Source organism: Trypanosoma grayi (genome assembly GCF_000691245.1).
Source record: "Trypanosoma grayi strain ANR4 Tgr_123_V1, whole genome shotgun sequence".
Classification (NCBI taxonomy): Eukaryota; Euglenozoa; class Kinetoplastea; order Trypanosomatida; family Trypanosomatidae; genus Trypanosoma; species Trypanosoma grayi.
This window is the reverse complement of record NW_008825742.1, coordinates 368-16,903: the sequence shown is the minus strand read 5'-3', so window position 1 is coordinate 16,903 and position 16,536 is coordinate 368. Positions and strand designations below refer to the sequence as shown.

The 16,536-nt window shown below is 49.2% G+C and overlaps 11 protein-coding genes across 11 annotated transcripts; all 11 read right to left on the bottom strand.

Moving 5' to 3' along the window:
• Positions 1-140: 140 nt before the first annotated feature.
• Positions 141-1,028, bottom strand: DQ04_01231100 (hypothetical protein; the record flags this gene model as incomplete). Its single annotated transcript, XM_009310422.1, has 1 exon — positions 141-1,028. One exon carries the CDS (start codon positions 1,026-1,028, stop codon positions 141-143), a length of 888 nt encoding a protein of 295 aa, XP_009308697.1.
• A 795-nt stretch (positions 1,029-1,823) lies between these two features.
• DQ04_01231090 (hypothetical protein) lies at positions 1,824-3,668 on the bottom strand (the record flags this gene model as incomplete). Its single annotated transcript, XM_009310421.1, has 1 exon — positions 1,824-3,668. The coding sequence occupies one exon, from the start codon at positions 3,666-3,668 to the stop codon at positions 1,824-1,826; it is 1,845 nt and encodes a 614-aa protein (XP_009308696.1).
• A 281-nt stretch (positions 3,669-3,949) lies between these two features.
• DQ04_01231080 (type 11 methyltransferase) lies at positions 3,950-4,642 on the bottom strand (the record flags this gene model as incomplete). Its single annotated transcript, XM_009310420.1, has 1 exon — positions 3,950-4,642. One exon carries the CDS (start codon positions 4,640-4,642, stop codon positions 3,950-3,952), a length of 693 nt encoding a protein of 230 aa, XP_009308695.1.
• A 220-nt stretch (positions 4,643-4,862) lies between these two features.
• Positions 4,863-6,926, bottom strand: DQ04_01231070 (hypothetical protein; the record flags this gene model as incomplete). Its single annotated transcript, XM_009310419.1, has 1 exon — positions 4,863-6,926. One exon carries the CDS (start codon positions 6,924-6,926, stop codon positions 4,863-4,865), a length of 2,064 nt encoding a protein of 687 aa, XP_009308694.1.
• A 215-nt stretch (positions 6,927-7,141) lies between these two features.
• DQ04_01231060 (A/G-specific adenine glycosylase) lies at positions 7,142-8,542 on the bottom strand (the record flags this gene model as incomplete). The annotated part of the gene is made up of 1 exon (XM_009310418.1): positions 7,142-8,542. One exon carries the CDS (start codon positions 8,540-8,542, stop codon positions 7,142-7,144), a length of 1,401 nt encoding a protein of 466 aa, XP_009308693.1.
• Positions 8,543-8,850: 308 nt separating this feature from the next.
• DQ04_01231050 (hypothetical protein) lies at positions 8,851-9,096 on the bottom strand (the record flags this gene model as incomplete). The annotated part of the gene is made up of 1 exon (XM_009310417.1): positions 8,851-9,096. One exon carries the CDS (start codon positions 9,094-9,096, stop codon positions 8,851-8,853), a length of 246 nt encoding a protein of 81 aa, XP_009308692.1.
• Positions 9,097-9,454: 358 nt separating this feature from the next.
• Positions 9,455-9,727, bottom strand: DQ04_01231040 (dynein light chain lc6, flagellar outer arm; the record flags this gene model as incomplete). Its single annotated transcript, XM_009310416.1, has 1 exon — positions 9,455-9,727. One exon carries the CDS (start codon positions 9,725-9,727, stop codon positions 9,455-9,457), a length of 273 nt encoding a protein of 90 aa, XP_009308691.1.
• A 1,721-nt stretch (positions 9,728-11,448) lies between these two features.
• DQ04_01231030 (putative cullin 2) lies at positions 11,449-13,494 on the bottom strand (the record flags this gene model as incomplete). The annotated part of the gene is made up of 1 exon (XM_009310415.1): positions 11,449-13,494. The coding sequence occupies one exon, from the start codon at positions 13,492-13,494 to the stop codon at positions 11,449-11,451; it is 2,046 nt and encodes a 681-aa protein (XP_009308690.1).
• Positions 13,495-14,453: 959 nt separating this feature from the next.
• DQ04_01231020 (hypothetical protein) lies at positions 14,454-14,933 on the bottom strand (the record flags this gene model as incomplete). The annotated part of the gene is made up of 1 exon (XM_009310414.1): positions 14,454-14,933. One exon carries the CDS (start codon positions 14,931-14,933, stop codon positions 14,454-14,456), a length of 480 nt encoding a protein of 159 aa, XP_009308689.1.
• Positions 14,934-15,181: 248 nt separating this feature from the next.
• DQ04_01231010 (hypothetical protein) lies at positions 15,182-15,493 on the bottom strand (the record flags this gene model as incomplete). Its single annotated transcript, XM_009310413.1, has 1 exon — positions 15,182-15,493. One exon carries the CDS (start codon positions 15,491-15,493, stop codon positions 15,182-15,184), a length of 312 nt encoding a protein of 103 aa, XP_009308688.1.
• Positions 15,494-15,786: 293 nt separating this feature from the next.
• Positions 15,787-16,089, bottom strand: DQ04_01231000 (hypothetical protein; the record flags this gene model as incomplete). The annotated part of the gene is made up of 1 exon (XM_009310412.1): positions 15,787-16,089. One exon carries the CDS (start codon positions 16,087-16,089, stop codon positions 15,787-15,789), a length of 303 nt encoding a protein of 100 aa, XP_009308687.1.
• Between the last annotated feature and the right edge of the window lie 447 nt (positions 16,090-16,536).

The window sequence follows — 16,536 nt, the reverse complement described above, 5'->3', positions numbered from 1 at the left end:
ATATATATAATAATAATAAAAGCAGGCATGAAAGCCGGCCATGGAGGTTGGAGGAAAAAAAACAGATGTTTTCTTGTTGTTCTTTTCGTCGTCGTCGTCATTGTGTTCCATCGGTCTCCCCACCTCTCCACCCCCACCCTTTACGGTGACGGAATGGAGACACCGCCATCCCTATAGCGCTTCGTCCACGTCGCGCTGAGCTCATCGTAATCGTGCGCCTCGCGTCGCTGCGCCGGTTCGTCCCTGTCGCCAAACATGACGCGGCCGAGCCACGGCTTGTTTTCTGGCAGAAGAGCGTTGTTGATACCCTTGAGTACAAAGTCCATCGCCTGCTCCGACAGCTCCCCTTGTTCTTCACACTCCTCGCGGAAGCGCTGTGCCCAGCCCTCCTCCTCGAGCCGCTGCAGCGAGTACAACATGGCGTAGTACGCCTCCATGTTCATCGCCACATGGCAGCGCCGCATCGCGTAGAAGACAGCAAGCGCCTCCGTGAAGGAGTCGGTGCGGGCGAAGAGATGCTGAATTGTGCGCACTGACAGCTCCCTGTTGTTGCGCCCCGCGAGGTGCATAAGTCGCTCCAAGTCGTCGGTGCTTTTCGCGGCGGCGGCACCGAGCGGCACGCAGAGCAACAGCAAGCGATCAAAAGCGTCACCAAGGCCACGACTCACATCCTCCTCGCGCGGAGTCGCAGGATCCAGCTTGTACTTCGCCATCAGCGCAGCAACACGCGNCACACGCTGCTCCGCATCTGACGCCGCCGAAGCAGTTGCCATCCACAACTCGTGAATCTCCCGTCGAGCTTCCGAGGCCGTCTCCATGACGTTTTGTGCATTGCTCATGGACGCCGTTGAAGATGTGGCGGACGCCGATGTCCTGGCGCCCTCGCCTTGAGTTGTTGCTGTTGCTGCTGTTGACGATGTGGATGCTGATGATGGGTTGTTGTTGCTGAAAGTGGCCTCCCAGCGGCGTCCGTATTTCAGCAACTCCATCTGCATGGATGCACCCACCATGACGCAGAAACGACGCATAGCGGCGGACTCCTAGACTACGTGTATTCAGGGAATATTCCCTTACGTGCGTAAGCTGATGAGAAAGGCGGAGCCTAGAGAAGTAGGAAGAGGACGTGTAGCTCGCACCACAAAGAGAGAAGGTTCCGTAGTCCGCTTCGCACAGCATGCGTACAAAAGGGAAGGGGAAGGAAGGGGGCGACGGGAAGGCAAAACAATCGGAAAATTGCAAGTTGTGGCATTCCCACAGCATCTTTATGTTCGCGGTTCTAGTGAAATCCACCACCATGAACGAGTCGCAGTCCCCGCGCCCCACTCTCACGCAATCCAGCCACTCGCCTTCCCTCCGCATATCTCCCTATATATTTCTGTTTCCCTCTTCAATCACCTCACTTCGACTCTTAAACAGCATTTACCATTTTCCTTTAATGATCGCATACTATATTTGTTCTTGCTTCTTGTCTCATTCCTTTCCCTGACGTTTTTTTTGGGGGGGCTTCTTGCTCTCTCTCTCTCTCTCTTTCTCTCTCTCTCTCTTTCTCTTTCTCGCTTTCCATCTCTTTTTTTCTTCATGAGTTTGAGCTCTTTTTTGTTGTTGCGATCTTGCATTCGGCCCTCCACATTATTGTTGCAGTGTTGCAAGTAATTCTCGCGCAGCCACGAAAGAAGCTGACGCTAGATAACAGCGGGCTCCGGGGCCCTGCGGCGATGTGAGGAAAAAAAAAAACCATCCATAAGACCCCATAAACGACTTCCTGTAGTCTGATGAGAAGCAGGTCGTCTGCACCGTAGGGTTTTTTTTGGATAATTTGCGCTTTAAAACTGCATGGGTGGCGGGCCGGCGCTCAGCCACGGGATACGCTCCACCACACCCCCAAGCAGCGTGTAAATGTGTGGAAGGATCAGAACGCGCAGTGGGAACAAAATGGTGTAAAGACTGTAGACTGTCAAGCCACTCGTGACTGCCTTTTCCCAAAAGGCTCTCGTGTTGGAGGAACGACCCATCATTTTTTTCGGGCGCGCAACGGTAGACCCGAGACCAGCGCCTTTGCTGCTCATATTGTTCAGCCGCACCATGGAGGCGCTTGACTGCACATTGTCGTCTCCATTGTTGTCTCCGGTGATCTCGTCCTCGTTGCCGGTGTTGGCCTTATCGTAGGTATTGGACCCCTTCGTCTTTGCGAGTGTTAAGGGTGACGCAATTACCTTTGGCTCCAGCCCACCTTCCTCCTCCTGCCGAAGCTTCTCCAGCATAATGTACACCTGCGGAGCGCGTCGTGCAACGTCTGGCTGCGACGATGACGCCATATCCAAGAGCTCCTTCGCCATCTTATACGATTTGCCGCAGCCATGCTCGCCCTTGAGGTACATACAGCCCTTCACAAAGTAGGCAGAGCCACATCCACGATCAACGGCCTGTTGAATCCATGCATGGTATTTTCCAATGCTCTTCAGCCCCTCCATTTGCTCGGAAGACAGCATCGTGGACGTTGTGCAGCCGCGGAGATACATCTGCGCAATAGCCAACATTGCATGGACACTTCCTGCCCGCGCAGCACGCTGATAAAAGTACAGTGCTGCAGGAAACATCGGAAGGAAATGGCGAGCGCCAGCATCAAACAGCTCACCAACCTTGAGATTGGCGCTGGCACTGAAATCATCATCATTCAGCGCACGCTTTAGAAGAAGGTAAGGTCCCCGTGGGGACCCAAGCTGGGCGTAGATGCTATACAGGACGAGAACGCTTTGCTCGTGGTTGTGATGGATAGCGGCGAGGCGAAGAAAGTGAAGAGCGGGTTGCACCTCCTGCTCACCTAAATGCTTAAGTCCCGTTGTCATGAGCTCATGGGCCGTCATGGCGCGCTCCTCCTCAGTGGCATACGCCTCTGCCTCTTCCTCCGAGAGCTCACCCACGTTGACACGCGCCTTGCGAATGTCAAGCTGCTCGATTTCAAGGAAAAGTGCAAGAGTTGTCGGTGCCCTGCGTTTCTCCAGAAGCACGTTGTGCAGCCGCAGCATCTCGTCCAGAATTGCCTTCTGGTTTTGCGCCTGCTTCCTCGCCTCGTCGCTGGTGCTGGCCTCCAACTCATTCGTCACCTCGAGTAGCTTCTTCCGTATCTCCTCCTCTTCGGTTTTGTAGTTTTCCAGCTCTGCCTGGATGAACTCCTTGTCGTTATTCCTTGACGCCGCGCCGACAACCTCCTCCGCTGCCTCCTCCAGGAGCTTTTCGAGGTCCTCCTCGTCGCCGCTCTCCTTCGGCGCATCCGCATCAGTCGCTGGGAGGGAAGGGTGCTGCTCGCGGAAGAGCGCGTCGAGCATGTCGTCCGTGACAAACAGCTCGTTGTCGAGGCGCATTGGCAGGTCGAGTAGGCACGGCCACACTGAAGGGCTCTTCTTGATCAGCTCCACTACGAGCAGCATGCCTTCATCCTCCACGCGCCACTCCACCTCCGCCGCGACCGAGTCAAAGAGACGCCACTGCAGGATCCCGGTGTCGCGGTGCCGAACACACAGTACCGCGAGGTCTTTAACCTCCACCGTGAGGTCCTTCGGCCGCACAGACTGCGGCAGCGTGATGGGGATACGGATCTCTAGTGCCTCCTCACCATCTTCACCTTGGGACCAGCGGCTCTTACCAACGCTGGGATCGCCGGACATCATCTATACTTTGCTTCCTCTACACTCGAAAGGAAATAGAAAGAAAAAAGGGGAGATAGATAGATATACAGCGTAGGAAAAGTGGGTGATGAACGAAAAGGATAGCACAGAACGCAATAACAAACCGAAGCATGTGTATGTGGGAAACACAAAGCAAGACAAAAGTTTTCTTGGTGAAATTCACAAACTCCAAAGGGACGCCTCTTACAAAATGTTCATAGTGAGCTTTTTGGGGGGGCCTACGTCATGGTATTTAGATGTCTCTTTTCACACTGCCATACATCTCAATTTTCAGGCTTGGCGATGACTACCACCTGTTTGCGGAAGTATGACTCCTTGATTGCCCACATCGAGACGACCCTCATCCCCGCCTCCTTCAAGACCGAGGCAAAGGCGTGTTCGTATGTGACTTGACCGAAATCGATAGTTGTAAGTAACTTTAGAAAGCATTTTACAAGCGGCGACACATAGAGCCCTAACAAGGTTGGTTGTTCAAAAGTCTGTGTGAACAAAATCACTCCATTTTTCTTCTCGTTTTCAACTGCTAAGGAGCCGTTCGTACCGAAGCCGCGCAACATGCGACAGCAGTACTTAAGCACCTTCACCTTGTTAGGCATAATCATAAAGCTACCGGAGAAAAAAATAACGTCAAACTGGGAACCCATATAGTCAAGTATGCTGGAATGTACCACGTTGACCTGATCGTTCAACTCGTACCAGTTAATGTTGTTCTGTGCGGCCTGTACATAATCTTCATCGTGCTCGACCCCAGTCAGCATGAGCTTTTTGCTTCGAATAATATCACGGTTGGCTAACAGACCAGTAGCAGTGCCAATGCCGACGTCCAACACAGTCGCATTCATCGGACACTGCAGCAACGCCTCCCGATACCACACTATCGTCATGGATGTGGTGATCCAATCACAAACGCTAGAACGGAGGTTCTTAAACCCTTCCAACTGGCTCAGCCACTGCATGGCCAAATTCCTTTTTGTTTGTTTGTTCTGCTTCGTTGCTTTAGTGGACGCAAACGGGAACAGTTGCAGCAGCTAATCGTAAGACTCAGAGAGAAAAAGAGTTAGGAAACAGAGGACGAGAACTACGAACACACGCAAAAAAAAAAAAATTAAGCATCAGGAAGGTTCAATGGCACTTTCGTTAACGCTATCAGTGCAAGTCACTTTTTTCGCCCTTTTATCACTGATCACGCAGTCGCTTCTGAGCACTGCGCCTCCACTGGTCGAGTTGGTACTCCGCGAGCGAGCGCTCCACCAGATTGGCACGCTCATTTGGCGTCTTTGCTACTGGTGGTGCGTTCCCCTTGTAGCCCATCGGAGCACGCGACATGCTCATTTCGTTTCGAGATTGTGGGCCCCGTCTCCTCTCGGAGAAAGGATGTGATCGATGCATGCAGATCCACATTGCTGCGCTCTCCTTCAGCGAGTAATCCCGCGCTGGAAGCCAACTAAGAGACATTACACACGGTGACTTCGTGCCACCCACGACCAGCACCCCACCATCCATGGACAGCGCGTGCAGCAGAGATCCATGCATGGCGGCGAAGTAGTATGTACTCAGCGGTGTCCCAGTAGTTTCCCCAGATGCAACAGCAGGTAAAGAAGAGTTGAAGCCACTCTTCGAGTAAGGTGGTGGATTATGCGATGGAGATGTGTAACTCCCACGGGGCTGGTTAACAATGTGCCGTAACTGGGCATCACTCGAACCATTTCTTCTCTCTGCATTTGATCGTTCCTGCTCACACAACAGCTGAGCGGCACCAATAACGCGATTCCCTGGTACAAGTTCCCCTTTTGCTGATAGAAGTGAAAAGGGGCAGTCGAGCAGAGGGAATGTCATTAGGCGCCAATTGCCACGGTCAACACTGTATATCCACACACTTGGTTCGTGGCAGCCTCCAGCTTCACCCCCAATAATGAGAATCGCCGTGAAATGTGGCAACAGCAGACTGCTGTGGAAAGCGCGTGGCGGCATTGAAAAGACAGATGGTACAAAAACCTCTCTCCAGACCCTTGTAGCACAGTTAAGTACCACAAGATCATTCAGATACGTTCGCCGCGCCCCGATCCCACCAAACACGTATAGCTCCTCTGATTCAACCACAACAGCGGAATGCCCGAAACGTGGCGGTGGCTCCTCCCCCAAAGTTTCAAGCAGTGTAATGGAGACTTTCCAGTTTGTCACGTCCACGTGAAGCAACCATAGTCCAAAAAGTGGCAAAGGGTCCCATCCATTCATACTACCGCCTAAATACGCATATGATGCTGTTATGGTCTCTCTTTCTACAATGGGCCAGGCGGTTAATGTGGCAAACACACGCGGTGTAGCCGTGAATGGGGCCAATCCAGTAAGAGGGCAATGCAACGTCCAGTGTGCCGCTGTTAATTCCGTGCGAGATCCCGGAGCAGAATGAGCGGCACTACAAGCAATCCCCTTGACCTTCGTATTTTCGTGGCGACGGAGCACCGTTATGCATAACCAAGGCTCGCACATCACCGAACCTCTTATACGCACGTCGTGCAAATTCTTGGGAACCTGATCGCTGAAGGCGCCACCAATAATCAAGGAAAAATGCAGCTCGCAGGTTGTACGATTCTCTGGTGAGAGCATCGCAGCAGCAGCGGCTTCCGAGATTGGAATTGCTACGGCAGCGTGTCCAAACCGCCGCGGTGGGGTTATCGCAATGTCCGCCATACCATCTAACTCGGCTGCTACAAAAGGATCTTCACCGGTAAAGCGGATTGCCGCCGCAAGAGACGCATCCAGCGCCACAGCCGACAAAGAATCGTGGACAGCAACACGGTTTACATACGCCTTCACGCGCAGCACTTCTGAAGAATTCGTCACTTGCCCAGCCACCACCACCGCACCTCCGTGCAGCAAATAGTAGACATCACCCTCCGTCTCACTGTTGTTAGTATTGTCATTCTCGCAGCAGCAGTTATGCTTACACAACGGCACGATAGCACTTCCACAGCGTCCAGGGCAGGTCTCCCACGCCGATACGTGAAGAGGGGACGGAGACGCGGGTGGGAGTGACGACAGCTCCTCCACATCATCCCTCTCCACAGAGGAAGCTTCCTCGCTCTCGTGCATAGGGTAGTAGTACACTGGTCGGTCATTGCCGTCGTACGCCTCGCGCTCCTCCTCGCTGTCGCAAGGGTCGTCGCGCTGGCGATAGAATTGCCGCCTCGCCTCACCAGACGGGAAGCCATCATAGCCGAACTGGTACCATCCCTGCATTGCCAACTCACCACTTGTCAGAACGACTAAAGCGCGTAAATAAAAATTAATCAACAACAAAAACACATACAACATGAAAGATGTGAGGTACACGGATTTCCACCACCTCAAACCCATTTCGTGCTGGTATTGTCACACAGTTCTTAGGTCTTTTTTTTTCTTCTTTTTACAGTGATCAGCTCTTCTTCCAGACAGACCGATGTAATTGCGATGTGTCACATCTTGCCTCTTAAGCGCTTGCGAACTGGTGTCACCGTTACAGCCCTTTCTCCAACTGGTAGCGGCAACGTTTGGAAAATCTTAAGCAGCAGACGGCTGGCGGCGGAGCCCTTGATCTCCTCCTCTGTCTTCACAAAAATACGCGACGAGGCAACGCCAAGCCTTTCAGCCAGCAAGCCGCACACCTCCTGCTCAACCGCCCAGCTACTTTTATCTTTTTCTACTTTAAGGCCTGTAGTATCCCCTCCATGATGCGGCGTGGTGCCACACCACGCCGCATGGTAAACAAGAACCCCCATGTCAATATGGGAAAAAATATGCCGAATAGAGCCTACAGACGCTACGGCCTTGTGCCCGGCACTCAACTGTTCTTTCAATTTCACGATAGTTTTCTCATCGTCATCATCAGCATTATTCTCCTTTTGTTCTTTCTCTTCCTTCTCTTTAGGTGCGGCATCGCAGGAGGTACCACAGATTGCAGAAGGAAACTCCAGCATCCCACCTAACAACCCGTTCTCAGGACGCTGAAAGACTACAAAGCGCCGAGATAACGGCGTCTCACCGTTTTCAACGTGACAGAACTCGTGCACTACGCAAAGAACAGTCTGCTTCTTCTTCTTCACTGTGGAAGCCCTCAGCGGGATAACCCCCTCAATGGCATCGATCTCACCACGCTCTCTCGCAGCGTAGGCTCTACAAAACCTCTGCAGTGGGCACTCACCACAAACCGGCCGACCGGCTGGCTTGCAGACCCTCGCGCCGATTTCCATCAAGCCTTGGTTGAAGGCTCCTGGCTCCTCAGAAGGCGCATCTTCCATTATTTCCTGTCCCCACTGCATCACTGCTTTGATGTTTTTCGCCACTTTGGGGTCAAAGTCTCTTTCGCATCGCAACCGACTCAGCACTCGCACTACGTTTCCATCCACAGAGACAACGTTTTCTCCGAAACAGATAGATGCAACAGCGGCGGCTGTGTAGGGTCCGATGCCCGGTATCTCTCGTAGTTGGGCTGCCGTTCCGGGTAGATTCCCACCGAAGCGATGCGTCACGTACTCAGCACCCTTCTTTAAAAGCAGCGCACGGCGATAATAGCCCATGCCAGCCCATGCTGCCTTGACAGACTCCTCAGAGGCTTCCGCCAAAGCGGCCACTGTAGGAAACAGATGCACCCACTTCTTGAAATAGGGAATGACAGTATCCATCTGTGTCTGTTGCGACATAACCTCCGAAACCCACACGTAATAAGGGTCTGGCGCCCACGAAGCTACTCCTCCTGTTGCAACACCGCCTACACTAGAAGTAAGAGAAGGATATTTTCGCCAAGGCAGGTCCCGTCGCTGGTGGTTGTGAAACCATTCAATGGTAGCCTGCTGTACCTCCCGGTGGCGGTTAAGCATTATGAGAGGTTTTTGCACTTTGTCTTTCGTCTCCGTAGAAAAGATTAGATGGGTATAAGCGCCGGATTTCTCACCAATGTCAGCATTCTTATCGCCATTACCAACACCACAAGTATTCATCCCCGTCATTCGGTAAAAAGAAATATAAATCAATAGGAGGAAGATAAGCACATTGAAAACTTTGAAAAAAAAAACAAATAAAGAAGTACCAAACCTATTCCAAGCAGTACGATTGAGGGAATCAATAAACAGGCTTCCGGTTGCAATGAGTAATAAGAACATTTAGGTCACATTCCGATTTGCCGTCATCAGATCAGGTCGCCTATCAGATTCACCACATGATCTTTGTGCATAGGATACATTAAGAATGGCTCATCATAAGCAACAATCTTTCGACCCTTCAGCACACGAAGCATGGCTCCTAAAGTATCACATTGCTTTTCTTCTCCTACCTTGACTAGCTCCTCATAGGTGCAACTGTCCCCACGTTCCTTGAGTGTGTCTACTATCCATCTCTGATGGAAAGCAGAAATCGCTTTAGCCTCCTCTGCCATATACTCTTCCACAATTCCTCAACGTTAAAAGTGCAACTAACTATACAAGATTGAGACTAGAAGAGTGAGAAAGGTACGTTCTTTGTAAAACAAAACAGAATAGAAATCAAGGGAAACACTGATTATCTTGCAATTATGGCAGGAGACATGCACATGCACACTGCACACAAACGGTGTACGCCTTCTAATTGACATATACATTTCTCCAGAGATGTCCATAAGACTCAGAAGAGTCGCGCACCACGCCAGATGGACGAGATTGAGAGAAATCAAACTCCACCACATGCAAATGCGACGCCCTCGCAGAAACAGAGGTGGGGACTATGTCCATCTGTCACACAGATCACGGTCACAGCTTTTATGACGACTTGAACAGGAGCACACCCATTTGCCCCATGTAGAAATAGACGTAATTATTTGCCTCGTGTGTGACGTAGCTTCCAAAATTACGTCCAACAAAGCAATTCCACGTTGGACCGTACTTATTGTCAAACTCCTTTTTAATGTGAGATGCCACCTCTTTCTCTGTGTACAGTTTCGAGAAGCCATCCTGTGCACAATGAATAGCGTAGTTCTCCATGTCCTTCGGCATCTCCACCAGCTTGATCGTCGCGGAAGGAAGCTGTGTCATGACTGTATCGCGTGAACCGCGTCACTGCCCCTTTTATGTTCCTTCTTTGTTGTTATAGGTAATGGATAACAAGATGCAAACAGCTTTCGCAAAAATGGTCTCATCCAAACAGCGTGTGAACAATCCAAAGTCAAGTTCCAGTTTCTCACCAAATCCCATAAATCGTTGTGTCATCGATAAGATAGAGAACAGTTACCACAGATAGAAAAAAGGCACCTTACGTAAGCACGAAAAGTGTTTTCTTTGTTAACGGATACTACCAAAAGGCAATGGATAAGTTTCCATGTGTTTTCGCACTCCACAGAAGTAAACAGACAGCAGTCACCAGGGGACTGGGAGATAGGTTCAGTCGCACTGACAGAGAAAGATTAAAGCAAAAAGAAAGCTGATAAGCCCAGCTGCGGCGCCTTAAGGATTCACAACAAAAATCTATATATGAGCCATTGTGGCGAAACAGAAGCACACCTGAAGCAGAAAGGCACAACAACAAAATAAGTAAAAAAAAAAAACTGTTTTGGTTCCGCCCTCTCGTATTTTGTCACGAAGGCACATGTGTAACTTGGTAGCTACATCTACACATTCAGAAACAACACGTCTAAAAATCCCTTGCATATTGTGACTCCGACTGCGACAGTTTAAAGAAAGCAAACGAAAGTCATGCGTGCCATATGTCTAGGAAAAGATCAGTGTTATGTTGTAGCAGATAGCCTCATTTCACCACACGGTACCACGTATTTTTGCGAACCATTATTCGCTTAATCAGGTCATCGTCCGGGTTAGAAGACGCAGGATCCTCCCGCTATATGCCAGAGAGGGTAAGTACGGATCACTGTCATGTTGTATTATCTCACGTCCTTCGAATGTGTGATCATCATACGCACGCACTCTAACAGTATCCTCACATCAAGAAGTCAGACATAATCTTGAATAGGTCTACCGTATGAAAAAGGGGCCTACCGAATCCAAACTAGTGGCCAATAAAATAAATGGATGGTGCCACTTAAACCGCGCCTGATTGATATCACCCATGTCCCCATCTCTAAAAACTTAACCGATTATGTCTCTTCAATCGGCGCAACATACCCGTGAGCGCCGATCACACTATTTGTGGAAACTGCTTTAAAACCTGAGCATCACAGCTGGTTGCTCTATGAAGAGAGAGAAAATGAAAAAAAAAACATTTAGGCAATTCACGATATTTCACCAAAGAAACAGAAAGCTGAAATATCCCCTCTAGAAGAAGAACTTTCAGTCCCAGCACCTGTCATGAAGCCTTCTGTCGCCACGAATTTCCTTTGTGAAAGATCGATTTTTCTTTCGTGTTGATGTAATGTACGGTTTGGAATCCTCTTTCGCCAGCTGTCATTTCACTCCAAACCATGTAATCAAGCTTCAGCAATGTAGTCACATTGGTAGTGGTGCAATTCGCACCCCAGTTCAGGGAAGCAGTCCCGATGGCTTCCAAGGACTCAGTGTGAGACAAAAAAAAATCGCAATCATTTCTCCCGCTATTTTCCCGAGCTTGCTATGTGATATATGCGCAGAAACCTTTTCACCTGATTTCATATGCAGATTCACCGTGAATTTAACTCGTTGTTACGGTGTTCAAAAAATCACCGCGTGCAAAAAGAGGGCGTAAAAAGACTTTGTTTCTGTTTGAAACGCGTAACAAAAAATCTCCTCTTCCCTAAATAGGAGCCGAAACACTATCTACAAGCTGCTCATGAAACATATGAAAACATTCCTTCACTTGTATCGTCTCTGCGCACGAAGCCACGACCAATGAGGAACTCCAATGCCACCTTTATTTGCTGAACAGAAGGTGTGAACTTAGCAAGAGACTCATCCCTGACTTTTTCAACAAGTTCAGTAAACGAAAGAACACCATTGGACTTAAAAATGCGGATAACAATTGCTTGAATCGCGGAAGATTTCATTTTATCCATTGCATCATAAGCAGCATCCACATGGTGCTTTGACAGCATTGTACTGTCTCCTGATGCAATCTGTGAATGCCCTTCCTCTTCAAACGCAAATAGCTCCAGCCTTCTAAGAGTCGTATTTGGCTTGGACCCAATGCGAACGTACTGATTTGGAATCAACGTCCGCAAAGGAAGAGCAGTCAACCCGGTCGCTCCATAAACCTCAAGAATACCTTCCCTTGCAAACGTATTAATAGCACACAAACAGATATCCTGATTTTTTACCTCCATTGCTTGCACAAGTCCAGAGAGAGACCATTCTGCATGACGATTGAAGCACTCCGTCAGAATAAGCTGTGACTGCCCTATATATAAATCAATACTCGCTAATCGTGAGCCCCTGGGAAAACTCATCCTTACCACACCACGAGAAAGTCGATGATTGTACACAATGTGACGTCTTGGACGCCTGTTTACAAAAAACGCTTGAAACTCACTCATCCAATGGGTCAAAAAAGGTGGTACTGGCAAAGGCAGAGAGCAGGGAGCATCTGGCCATGTATAGCTTCTGATAATAATCGGATGGAAAAGTCGCTTCGCGAAAGATTGTCCCTCTATACGGCTCGAATAAAACATATCACGCAATGCGACACTGTTCTCCGTTACATCACTCAACATCACCTCGCACCTGTGTACAAAATCGCTTGAACAGTCTTTTATCCGTGATATATGCAAAATAGCAAGGCGTTCATATTTTTCCTTAAAGTCATCAAACAAAAGCCTGGAAGACAGGTACTTCGGGTATGCCTCCAAGAATGGATTTTTCAGTGGAAGAAGCTGAAACAGGGTAACAATCTGTTTTACCACATATTCACAATGATCCTCTGTTCCGCAGGATTTCAACTCGGTGTCAGCAAGTTGCGCCAGCTCCTGTCCCAGCATTTTGGGGTTCTTAGCGTGGGCGGTATCGCTAAGAACGCTTGCAAGTCCACTACACATTGCTGTCATAAGACCTTCATTTTGATCAAATGCGGTTTTCACTTCTTCAAAGAACGCATGAACCGAAATGACTGCCTCCAGAATGGCCTTGTATATATTCCCATTGGATCTTATACATTTCTCACACCTCCTTTTCACTTCGTCTGTTCCTTTTTCAAAGACACATTTCTGAAAAGCATTCTTCAGCTCCGTCATTCCAGATGTACTCTTCAACATCAGACGATACAACCGACGCAAACACACAGCACTGTTGGTTAGTATCCAATCTGGCATGATTTCTTTCAAGTATGAGAGTTCGTCATTAATGAGAGCATCAGCAAGTCGGTGCATCACAACGGAAAGTGAAGACTTGTTCAAAAGACGATTGGCTCGCTCTGCCTCAATGTCAAATATAGAATTAGCTCGTTCCACATATGCAACTATCCCTTCTGATTTGAGCTGCGGAATTTTCTCTCTTGTGTGGTTATATAGCAACCCGACATACGGCTCCTCTATCAGCAATACATATAAAGTGTGTCGCTGATCATTCAGCATCCCTAGAGATTGCGATACCTCTCGTAACAGAGCACTTGTGGCATCATCCAGTTTTTTTCTTCTATCTAGATCAACATAGTCAAATATCTGAGTTGACAAAGCGTCACAGATTTCGCGAGTCGTAACTACCTCAGACCATTGAAGGAGAGCGACAGTCCCAGTTGGTAAAAGTGGATGCTCTGGAGGCAACCCATACTTCTGCCAAGGCCCATGAAGGTAAGAAAATACTACCTTGAGGTTATTTACCGCGACAATGAAGGTTTTCCAGTGTGCAACATAGGCCCTTAGTAAATTTGGTTGTGGTTCAAGCATAACTGCCCTAAGATGTTCAGCAACGGTGGAAGATAATCGCTTTCGTATTGTTTCACGCAGAAGATAAAAAACGACAAGCGCCTGTGTTCCTTCCTCCCCATTGCCTACGACATCTTCTTGAGCACCTGTTCCACGAACCAACTTGGGGCATTCTGTGCACCGAGCCGAAACCAATCTGTACACCAGTGTGTATGCACGTACAATCTGTTGAATAGCTCTTTGTCCTTGAAAATCCGACGATGTATCCCAGCCAAGAATAGTATTGCATACACTGTTCACTTTGGTCCAAAGAACAGTGAAATCAAAAGTTGTGGCAAACAAAGGTCCTGAAAAGGCACAACTAACGTTGCGGCTACTCTCATTGCTCGGCAAATTACGCATAGTATCAGTCTGGTATTCTTTACTTTCTCCTTGTAAAAATAGACACAAAGCAGAAACAAAAATAAAAAATATAGAAGAGATATTTTTTACATATATAAATGTCTCTCCCNCACACACACACTATATATATATATACATATATATATACCAGAGCAAGTAGCAGGTTTGAATTTAAAAAAGCTGTTCATCTGTCTCTGTGAAGTATGTTAACAGCAACCCTAATAGATATTTTAGGATGCAGCACACACACAACCACATCTCACCACTATGGGCTATGCAGATACACACATAAACCCCACCCAAGAAAACCCACCCATAGCCCTCAAAGTAAAAAGCACACGACGAAACCCAAACGCCACCCCACAGTCGACTCAAACACCTGCATGTGGCATTTAACGCCGGCATCGCCTTTGTGTCGTTTGGAGCCCCCCACCACAACAACAACAACACACACACACACACCCTCTTTCGGGAGGCACCTTTAGAGGAAGGTAAACAAGCCCCCCTTACAACACGAGGCGCGCACCAGCCCCGGCAACCAAACGACAACGAGCCCATTTCAAGGTGCCAGCCACATTTCATAGACGCGACCGCATCAAGTCCATTAAAGCGCCCCAAACGCAAAAAGAGAGGGACATGCGAATACAAAACGCAAACCCCCCGCCCGCCCCCAGAAGCAAGAGAAGCCCCACCTCACCAGCAAGCCTGCGACGGCAGCAACCCTGATGGGCCGCGACCCCACCACCAAAAGGCCATCCATCGCGCCCCCGGCCCCCCGAAAGGGAACGCGCCCCGCCCACACATGGCGGCGCCCGAAGCCAAAGCGGCCAAAACCGGAAAACGTTCCGGGGTATCGGCGGGAGCTCCCCTTGACCATGCCCCCTAACACAAACACCCTTCCCCCACGCCAAACCCTGAAGGCGCAAGTGGCAAGGCTGCCTCGCATTCGGCCTTTTGCCAAACCCTAGCCAGGCTATGGCAATCTGAGCCGCACCATTTTCAAAAAAGAAATAACATCTGAAAAGGGAACCCCCCAGCACGCCGGCTGCAAAAAGCATCTGTGAAATTATGCTTTTCAGTTCCTCCAGCAAAACCCCCTGGGGGGCGTAGCGCCCCTTATTTCCTTATCATTTTATTGATGGGTGGGGCGGGGCTTCCCTTGTGATTGAACCGCGCCGCAAAGAATTCACGACTTTTCTGAACGACTTCTGTTCCCCCACTGTTGCGCCACACCGGCCCCTGCTTTGTGCAAGAGCTCAACCCCACGGCCTTAAAGCCGCACAAGGCCCACTAATACGAATATTATCTATCCAAACGCGCATCGGTAACTGACGCAGTGGTATATGTCTCGGTTTTGCGATTTCTGAGGCTCCAGCCGAGCTCTCGCGTTAGTATGCAATATTTCCGAGCTAAAGTTATACCCCATTGGAAGCCTCGTAAACTCCACCAGCTCCCCACTTTCTGTACGACCCGGAAATTTGTGCGCACGTCTACTGGTAAGCAAACTTAAAAAAAAATGCCTTAGTACTAAAAATAACGGCTGTTTCATCACAAACTGCACCCGGGTAATGCAAGATATGCCGCATAGAAACCGAGTGTTCTTAATCTTTTTGATCATTTTTTTCTTTCGGCCAGGCATTGAAACACCACCTTGACACGAAGGTTTCCCCTCCGACAGTAAAAGACCCTACCCAACTTGTAGTGGGTTACACCGATATATATATTTTTTTTTGATAATGTCTGCCTTTTTCGCTATCTCCACGCCTTCTTCTGATACCCTCTAGGGGGGTTCCCGTGCCGCATTCCGCGAAAATGCGGGCTGTCGTATGGTTTCCCATAGCCCATTAAAAAGTACCAGGACCTTCAAATCGAGTTGAATTATGACCCAGTCAAATGATAGATTCTCAACGCCTACCTGTTGAAGAGGCAACGTTTGCTTACCTTCCTTAATGGCCACCGGTGCGTGGCAGCTGCGTCGCAGAGTGCTCTGCCCTTGAAAAAGCGGCCTGACATGTTCTTGTTCTCTTTTTGGAAAAACCCACAGCAACGCCACCCATTACGCAATGCCATCCACATGTGTGCCGCCATCTGGGTCGACTTGTTCACGAGAGCGACCCAATGCCCTATAAAGTGGTCTGTGCTGCGTGGAAACTCTAAATAGTCTGCGTGTTTTCCCAACCGGGTCACAAGTTGGGGGTCGGGATCGCGTTCCATCACTGCTACCGCCTCAGGGGCCAGTGGCCATTCTTTTCAGTGAAAGCGCCATCATGCTGTAGAGTCGGAAATTTTTTTCCAAGTTTCTTCTTCATAGTTTTCTTAGCCCGCCCCCTTGCACCACACCGTCGATTACGGCTTACACCTTTTTCGCACCTCCCCAATCGATAACCACATATCTCTTTCCTTCGTTCGAATTAATTTTAAACTTTTTGGGGAGAGCTCCCCAATCCATGATCAGGGCTTTATTGCCTTTTGGTTGTGGTATAAAACTTTCCGTTGGGGCACAGGGATTTGCCCCCCCCCCNCCCGAGCTGGTTGTTACCCATACCAGTCGTACTGCGGCCTGGTCGTTTTCCAGGGTTATCAAATTGCTGACGAGATCTAACCACCACCTCTCTATAGGGTAGGCCTGGTTTTGGGGGGCTTGCATTGGTCTTTTTTCTA